This window comes from Coptis chinensis, chromosome 4 (genome assembly GCF_015680905.1).
Source record: "Coptis chinensis isolate HL-2020 chromosome 4, ASM1568090v1, whole genome shotgun sequence".
NCBI classification, from domain to species: domain Eukaryota; kingdom Viridiplantae; phylum Streptophyta; class Magnoliopsida; order Ranunculales; family Ranunculaceae; genus Coptis; species Coptis chinensis.
The window spans coordinates 37,297,426-37,305,839 of NC_141459.1; the positions used below are offsets into that span (position 1 = coordinate 37,297,426).

General features: G+C 37.9%; 2 protein-coding genes across 2 annotated transcripts; both read left to right on the top strand.

The window, feature by feature from the left end:
- The first annotated feature begins 1,651 nt into the window (after positions 1–1,651).
- Positions 1,652–3,434, top strand: LOC147503396 (uncharacterized). The gene is made up of 3 exons (XM_086604821.1): positions 1,652–2,535; positions 2,625–2,798; positions 2,921–3,434. The coding sequence occupies exons 1-3, from the start codon at positions 1,652–1,654 to the stop codon at positions 3,432–3,434; spliced, it is 1,572 nt and encodes a 523-aa protein (XP_086460947.1).
- Positions 3,435–6,323: 2,889 nt separating this feature from the next.
- On the top strand, positions 6,324–8,069 carry LOC147503397 (uncharacterized). Its single transcript, XM_086603960.1, has 5 exons — positions 6,324–6,621; positions 7,012–7,116; positions 7,199–7,516; positions 7,613–7,891; positions 7,981–8,069. Exons 1-4 carry the CDS (start codon positions 6,364–6,366, stop codon positions 7,880–7,882), a joined length of 951 nt encoding a protein of 316 aa, XP_086460086.1. The 5' UTR covers positions 6,324–6,363; the 3' UTR covers positions 7,883–7,891; positions 7,981–8,069.
- Positions 8,070–8,414: the final 345 nt, after the last annotated feature.

Below are 8,414 nucleotides of genomic sequence, written 5' to 3' on the forward strand. Positions count from 1 at the left end.
TTGGTTTCAAAGATGTCCACAAGTGGGGTTGCAACAATGCCTTCAATTATGACTGACGCAAACGATGGGAATTACGATTGTCTCCTGGGTAATTCTTCTTGGATAGCCCGGTCAGTCTGGCTGACCATTGAGATGCATCCTTGATGAGGATTGTCATTCTGCTACAGTTGTTCATCCGGCTGATCGATTGCTCGGACGGATTAGGCGATAAGCGCTTGCGCGTCGGCTCGATTGTCGTCGGTGTTGCCTTCACACTAGCGATTCTTTGTTTCTCCAAGCGGATGGCTTGTGGGAAAACTTGCTTGCTTGGTCTTGAGACAAAACCAGAGTGATAAACATAATTAAGGAGTGACATGGTACTCCCTGTCACAAAGCCATCTGTCTCTAATCTCTTTCCATTGTCCTTCAGAGTAGTATTTCAACCACTCTTCTCGTTGAGGATCTGCCTCTTACTTCTTTCTAGAATTCTTCTTGCATGTCTGAGCTACTGACTAGCTCTCGTCGTAGAGCCTCCATGTTAAGGCCACGAAGATTGGACGGTCGCACAAAAGGCTTCCTAACTTTCTGCAGTCTTTAGAATTTTATGAGGCTTGCCAATCCTCTGGATAAGAGCATAGAGACGGAAGGTCTAGCTAAGGCTGGGAAAGGACCACGTATAGGAGCAGAATACGAATTAGAAAACTAGTCGACTGAGACCTTGGCTTGGGAAGAAAGCAAGGGTTATTTAATCATTGTCCTCTTGGCTATCCTGAATGGAGAAGCGAGGCTTTTCTACAGCTGCAGGGAGTGAAGTCCATTTGTAAGATAGGTTCCACTACCCAGGGTATGAGATCTTATCCGGTGAGATGCCTTGGGACAATTCGGTGGCCGTCAAAGTCGGCTGAAGGAGGGGGGCATCCCATGCGATAAGTCGGGGCTCCCTCGTGCCTTCCTTATTAAGCGTAAAGAGTCGAGTTCTTCCTTTCCTTCCATCCTTCAAGTAAGTCCCGGGTAAGTCGGGGGATCAATCAGTGCCGGATCGCACTAGAGTACATCCTCAAACATTTACTCATGCGCAAATAATACATTATAGATTGTGTCCGACAACATCATAATTTTATTCTTGAAGAGTTGACATCACCTATAAAATACCCAAGCCATGACAAAATTGTGATTTTATTCCTCCATGATGCTATTGCGATATTATGAAAAATGCAGACTTGTTGCATTTTAAAGTGTAAGTCGATATCATATAACAATTTTGTTATGTTTCTTAATGCTTGCGAAAATGAATACTTGCTACATATGAAAAAGATGTACGAATGTTACTTGTTTGTTATTGTTTTATGAGATGCTACTTACATTTCATTGCTTGCAGTCCATTTATTTTTTATTTATTTTTTCGGGGGGTGTTAAAACTAAACAACTTATGTCACATGATCAGCTCTTGAAATGTTGAAATGTTAAAGGTGGTTATCTGTTTTTCGCTAGTGTGATGCATGCATCTTAATTTGAGCTTGTTTATTTTCTAGCTTATACATATACTTTCTTTTATCATTAAGGCATATTTTTTTTTTTTGAGTTCTTATTTCATCTTATTTGTTATTTATTAGTTTTCACTTGTCTTTTTGTAATAGAAGTAGTAGGTGGTATTCAAATACTTGTGAGTTAAATGACTTCTATTCCTCCAAGCAAGGCATGGATGAAAGAAAGAAGTCCCTGCCCTAAGTATCTGGAAGGTGTCGAATCATTTATGAAATTTGCCAAAGACCATTCAGGGAATGTAGATTGGTATCTTTGTCCATGTATAAATTGTCGTAATGTTGGTGGTGGAAGAACTTATAAGGTGGTCAAGGAACATTTAATTTGTGATGGTATAATGACATCCTACACCACATGGTATTGTCATGGCGAACCCATTATTGATGTTGAGCCAAACCAGGAGCGTTGTAGTGCATCTTCTAGTGGCAAGACTCATGAAGAGCAGCCTCGAATGTTGGATTTGGTGAATGATGCTTTTAGGCGTGTTCTGCCCGAAAGCCTCGATGCGTGCATGAATGAATTGGGTTCATATGGGGATGCTCATGCTGAACGTGGAGAAGATAATAATTCTGAAAACAATTCACTTGAGGACATAAAAGCTAAAAAGTTATGGGATGATGCAACTCAACCTCTGTATCCCTCATGTGGAGTTGAGGAAAAAAAATTGTCTGTTATAGTTGGGCTGGTAGGCTTGAAGTCTACGCATAATTGGTCCAATAACAGTTTTGATGAGTTGCGTAAGACACTCAAAAGAGTTCTCCCCAGTGGTAACACCTTGGCAGAGAGCACAACTGATTGTTTGGAAATGATCAAGTCTCTGGGTATGAATTACATATCTATCCATGCATGCCCCAACGATTGTATGTTATATTGGAAAGATAATAAAGCTCTTAAACATTGTACTACATGTGGAGAAGGCAGGTACAGGGCTGAGTTTAATAATAAGTCCTCGCTTGTACCAAAAAAAGTACTGAGATACTTTCCTTTAACCCCAAGGTTGTGTAGGCTTTACAGGTTAGCCATCTTGTTTGTGGGTAATATTCATTTATGCTGTTTCCATATAAAAAAAGTTGATATATTTTTTCGTACATATACTCTTGTAGCATTCCGTGGATAGCTGAGATGATGACATGGCATTCAAAATCAGCTTCCCCACCAGGATATATGCGCCATCCATCAGATTCTTCTTGTTGGAGGGGAATTGATACCGCGTCACCTGAATTTGCTGCCGAGCTGCATAATGTTAAACTTAGGCCTTTCAACGATAGATTTAATCCGTTTGGTAACAAGAGTCTTTCTCTCACAAATGTTGGCTGTAATGATTGTTCCTTACAATCTTCCACCTTCATTTTGCATGCTAAAAGAGTTTACTATGTTATCATTGTTAATTCCCCGGAAGCCTGACCGGGAAAAACATTGATGTGTATTTGGAACCATTGGTGGATGAGTTGAAAGATCTATGGAACAATGGATCAACTGTTTTCGACTCTCACAGCAAGACTTCTTTCACAATGAAAGCTATTCTTTTGTGGACCATACAAGATTTCCCGGCATATGGGTATTTATCGGGTTGTAGAACTTCTGGAAAGTATGCTTGTCCGGTCTGCGGTGAAGATATATCCTCAATTAGGCTTAAACACGGGAGTAAACAAGCTTACATGGGTCACAGGTGCTTTCTACCGGATAACCATCCCTTTAGATCTCAAAAATCTCAGTTTAATGGGAAAGAAGAACATGGGAAGACTCCTAACCGATTAACAGGTGACAAAGTACTTGAAAAAGTTAAGAACCTTCAAAATGTGTTTGGAAAAGTAGCATCTAGGAAAAGAAAGAAGCGAGAGGACGATGATGAGACTGCATGGTCAAAGAGATCGATCCTATTTGAGTTGCCTTATTGGGAGGTACAATTTTAAAATACGTTATTGTCAATTGTAGTTTAATATCTATTGTTTAAACTATAATAAACTATAACCTTTGTGTCTTTACATAATTTGGTCGTTCGTAACAATTTAGATGTGATGCATGTGGAGAAAAATGTTGCTGAAAATCTCATAGGTACAATAATGGGCGCAAAAAATAAGACTAATAAGGACTGTCTTGCAGCTCGTTTGGACTTAAAGGAGATGAATATTAGGAAAAAGTTGTGGCCTGTACAAAATGGGACTAGAACTTTTTTACCACATGCTCCTTTCTTACTTTCAAGAGAAGAGAAAACGTTATTTTGTCAGACCTTGAAAACATTGAAGGTTCATATAGGATACAGTTCTAATTGGGCGTATAATGTAAGCATGGAGGATCTTCAGATTAGGTGTCCCAAATCACATGATTATCATATTGTTATTCAACAATTACTGCCGGTACTATTGATGTATGCCTACAAAGAGCGAAAGCCATTGGGTGCTGCCATTAGACAATTGTCAATATTTTTTAATGTGCTTTGTTCTAAGGTTATTTGTCGCAAAGAGCTTGAAACTGCTAGCCGACAGATTGTGGAAGTATTATGTGTATTTGAGAAGTACTTTCCTCCATTTTTTCTTTCAATGACACACCTCGTAGTGCATTTGGCGGAGGAAGCACGTATTTGTGGTCCTGTAAGATTTCGTTGGATGTATCCTTTTGAAAGGTAAGCGAAATGATATATAATTATTCAATTCAAGTGTTAATTTTTCAAGTGATAATTGTCATTTAAAACCTTAACTTAATGTCTTGTTTTAGGATGATGAGAACATTCAAAACCTATGTTAGGAATAAAAGGTTTCCGGAAGGGTATATCGCCGAGCGATACCTTATTGAAGAATCAATTTTGTATTGCAATGAATACATGCCAGAAGGTGGGAGTGGAAACCACAAACGAGCAAGGAAAAATTTCTTGGATGAGCGCTTGTTCTAGTGAATAACTTAGTGGTAAAAAGGGCAAGGTGTACAAACTTTCAAATATCCAGTACGAACAAGTGAGAAGATGGGTATTGGAGTGCTCTAAAGATGTTGTTAGTTGGAGAGAGTAAGTACAACATCCAGTTCATGATTTTAGACTCTTATACTCAATAATAAAATAACATTTAATGCTTTTACCAGGAAGTACCATTCCTACGAACAAAACCACCCAAGTAAGAAAAGAGGATGAAAGGGGAAATCAGTTGGGAAAGTGACGGATTTTATTCCTTGGCTTCGAGAACAGGTTCAAATTAGTAATTATTTAGTTTTATATTGGTTGGTGTCTTTTTATTTGTACAAAAATATTAACATATGCATTTTGACCGAGTTAGTTGGAAAATGAAGAGATGTCCCCTTTGAAAAAGCTTGCTAAAGTTCCGTTATTTAAAGCTATGTCGTATAACCGATATACAATAAATGGATATCAATTTTGCACAGCCAAATGTGACAGTACCAAGACAACACAAAACAGTGGGGTTGCCATGAATGCCACGACGAGTTTTCGAGCCAGTGCAAGAGATAAGAACTTGATTGATGGAGATGCGACTTATTATGGCATCGTCCAACAGATTCTTGAGCTGGACTATACTGAGTTCAAACAAGTTGTTTTTTTATGTGATTGGGTTCGAATAGGAGATAAAGTAAATGGGTGTTCAGTTGATGCAGAAACCAGGTTAACATTTGTGAATTGTAGAAGGTTCATGAGCAGTTCAAAGGAAGGTGATGAGCCTTTTATTCTTGCTTCTCAAGCACGCCAAGTCTTTTATTGCAAAGATCCCAAAAGAGACGATTGTCGTGTTGTTTTAGATGCTCCTAAGAAGTTGACCCGAGATGTGGACGCATATGAAGATCCTTTGGTCTTCGAGGCAAGGCTAAAAGCAGATGCTTTTAGATCGACATTAGTAGATGAGGTTGTAGAAGAAGATATTTGTGAAGGATCATGGGTTGAAAGTTAGCTGAGTTTTAAAGGTGCATGGACATAGTTAAATGTTATACGCCTTGTTGCTTTTCATATTCATTTTTCATTTTCTAAACCTTATTTTAGCATCCCTGAATGTCTTACAAATATTATTTTTTTTCTTAATTTGAACAGTGCTTTTGGAATGAATCTAGATTCACAACTTGAAGGGATGGAACGTTTGATTCGATTGGGCAATCACATCTTCATGTTTTAATTTAGTGAAACAATTTTTTGTAACTACTAATGTGTATGCATAGAATGTGTCTTGCATTTGGCGTACTTTCTTTTGTTGTGTGCATTTTGTAATTGTTAGCTACTGAAATGTAATTGATGATGGAATATTTGAAAAGTGAGTTATGAATGAAATGAGTTTTTTTGTTATGAAAATGAGGTGTTCTATTTTGTTTTGTGCAATATAGTTTTTAGCACAATGGCATCTAGACAAGCTGAGGGTGGGAGTGGATCTCAACAAGCTGAGGTGGGAGTGGATCTCGACAAACTAGTGGAGAGCATGGATCCGGGCAGTCTACAGGTGGTAATGTATCTAGACAATCGGAAACTGCGAATGCTGGTATATTGTTACTTGGGTTATTTTAAGTATATATATATAAGAGATGCATTTAAGTATTCCTAACTTATACTTGTGTTATTTTAGAACTTAGATAGAAGATTTTTGTACTATTTGATGAAGATGGAAGACCAGTTGGAGACAAAGCTGCTGAATATAGTAGTCATCTCGGAGAATATAGTCGGGCACATGCTTCAATAGCCCATCACAGATGGAAGAATGTGTCAGATGATGATAAGACACTCATATGGAAGCGAATCTTTGTAAATTTGATTACAACTATCTTATAGTTCAATATTATTGTTTAACTACGCTAACTAATAATCTAATGTAAATATAGGAAGAATATGATTTGTCTGGAACAACGAAAGAAAAAGTCATGGCCAAGGCAAATGAATATTGGAGGAAGTACAAGAGCAGCTCCCTTAGGAAGGTTTATGATAAGTATAGAACAGATGAAGAAAGGAAAAGGCATTGCCCAGGTGCTGTTAGAAAAGAAGATTGGGAAAAATTTGTTGACAATGAGTCCACTGAAGCAGCAAAATCTCGTCGAGTTAATGGAAAACTTTCTAGACAGGCTGCGATAGCACGACAAAGATCCGGAAGAAAAGGTTCAGCTAGAATTGCTCACGAATTGGTAATCATTATCATATTTAATTTTTACTTTTTGGTGCATTTAGGGTAGTTAAGTTTCTCGAGGTACTTGTTGTACGTGCACTTTTACTCTTTGGTTCAGGCCTCAATTTCATATCTTCTATGTGTGCACATGCATGTAATATAGTTATCTTGATGGCTGTAAATTAGTTACTTACTGTTCACACACCCATTACTATAGTTAAAAAGAAATAACTTGACCCAATGCATTTCTTAGAACTTCACCATGTCCAGCACCATTTGCATATCTATTCCAATGGCATTGCATAAAGATCGACCTAATTTTAGCATGGTCTAGCATTTTTGTACATGTAAGTAAGTCTTTATGTGTTTGAATATCTTTATATGTATATGTATAAATTTTTTTTTCCAGAAACTAAAGAACTCTAATGTCCCTGTCACGAGAACGGATGTGTATGTAGTTTTACATACCAATAGCGACGACACTTGCCCCACACAAGAGCACAGTGACCAAGTGGTGAGACATTTTATAATAGATAACTTATTTGTCAATCATTTTGATGTTTTAGGTTATGAACAAATTCTTATTTGTTATATAGGAAAGTATAAAGGAAATTGTTGCTAGTAACCCTGCAAGAACTACGTTGGATTTGGATCATGATCCTGTTGCACAAGTATTGGGACGTGATACCAAAGGTCGCTTTCGTGGCTTGGGAGCTGGAGTTAGTAGAAGAGGACTTGACGCTTCAGCTCTAGCAAAAAATCAGCTTAAAATGCAAAAGGAGATGACTTCAACTCTTATTGGGGAGGTCCAGGATTTGAAGTTGCTGTGTGGAGAATTGCAAAAGGACGTAGCAATGATGAAATCTGGTCAAGGGTCAAATGTACCATTCTCCCCTTGTTCCGGTTCTTCTCAGGTAAGGTCGAATGCACCTTCCATATAAATTTTTTAGTTCAGATTTTACTCCAAAACATCTTACTTAATTGATGACATTTATATCTACTATTTGTAGTTGAATCGGATGGGACCAGCACCCCAAGGATTTCCACCTGATTTACGCTCAGCAAGTTGTAAGTTATACTCAATGCGCCGTGAGCATGTGGCTAATGGAAGGGCAATTATAGGAGAAGAAGTTGGTGGAGAAGTTATCGAAACTTATGATGTTATCTTGGATAGTGTGCTTGTACCTCATGCTCAAAGTACAAACCGCGCAACTCTTGGAGAGGAGGAGATAGGATCAATTGTCGATTGGCCGAAAGCTCTAACTGTCTTTGATCATTAGCCATTAGGGGTATGAATATCTAAATGTGTGATATCTTACTACATCAGCATCTACTACTAAAAAGGGTTTAGCTAATAGAAAATGCTCTTATTTTGCAGGATGTGGACTTTTTGCGTGTTGCTTCTCTTTTTGTACATCGGTGTTACTAAAGGTCATGGAAGATGCTCGTAGAAGTCTCATGTTTTTTGTATATCAGTGCTTAAGGCAGGATGTGAATGCTTAGATTAACCTCTAGTATTTTGTGTATACCGATGATTTTTTTGTATTAAGTTGATCGTATCCCCTTGTTTTGTATATTGGTTCATAGAACACGAATTTGAAGTTACTAGCCTACTGGTTGAAAGTTTGAATCTAGATCTCGTGTATGTTTAACGACGTGTGTGTTTGTATGTACCTTTGTACCATTTTCCATGTTTATTTTTTTTCTTTGGTTACTCGTTTATGGATTGCGATGAACAAGCTTTGACATCTCGCCCTGTCTACCGTCAATGGAGGGAATGGAACTAATGATCTTGAAGCTCTCAAACATGTA

What these genes read in the sequence shown, in the direction of transcription:
- LOC147503397 (XM_086603960.1), top strand. Translation starts at nt 6,364, where the DNA reads ATGGCCAAGGCAAATGAATATTGGAGGAAGTACAAGAGCAGCTCCCTT. An exon ending in CTAGAATTGCTCACGAATTG is followed by an intron (nt 6,622 to 7,011) that starts GTAATCATTATC and finishes TTTTTTTTCCAG; the next exon opens with AAACTAAAGAACTCTAATGT. An exon ending in AAGAGCACAGTGACCAAGTG is followed by an intron (nt 7,117 to 7,198) that starts GTGAGACATTTT and finishes TTTGTTATATAG; the next exon opens with GAAAGTATAAAGGAAATTGT.
- LOC147503396 (XM_086604821.1), top strand. Translation starts at nt 1,652, where the DNA reads ATGACTTCTATTCCTCCAAGCAAGGCATGGATGAAAGAAAGAAGTCCC. An exon ending in AGGTTGTGTAGGCTTTACAG is followed by an intron (nt 2,536 to 2,624) that starts GTTAGCCATCTT and finishes ATACTCTTGTAG; the next exon opens with CATTCCGTGGATAGCTGAGA. An exon ending in TTCAACGATAGATTTAATCC is followed by an intron (nt 2,799 to 2,920) that starts GTTTGGTAACAA and finishes ATTCCCCGGAAG; the next exon opens with CCTGACCGGGAAAAACATTG.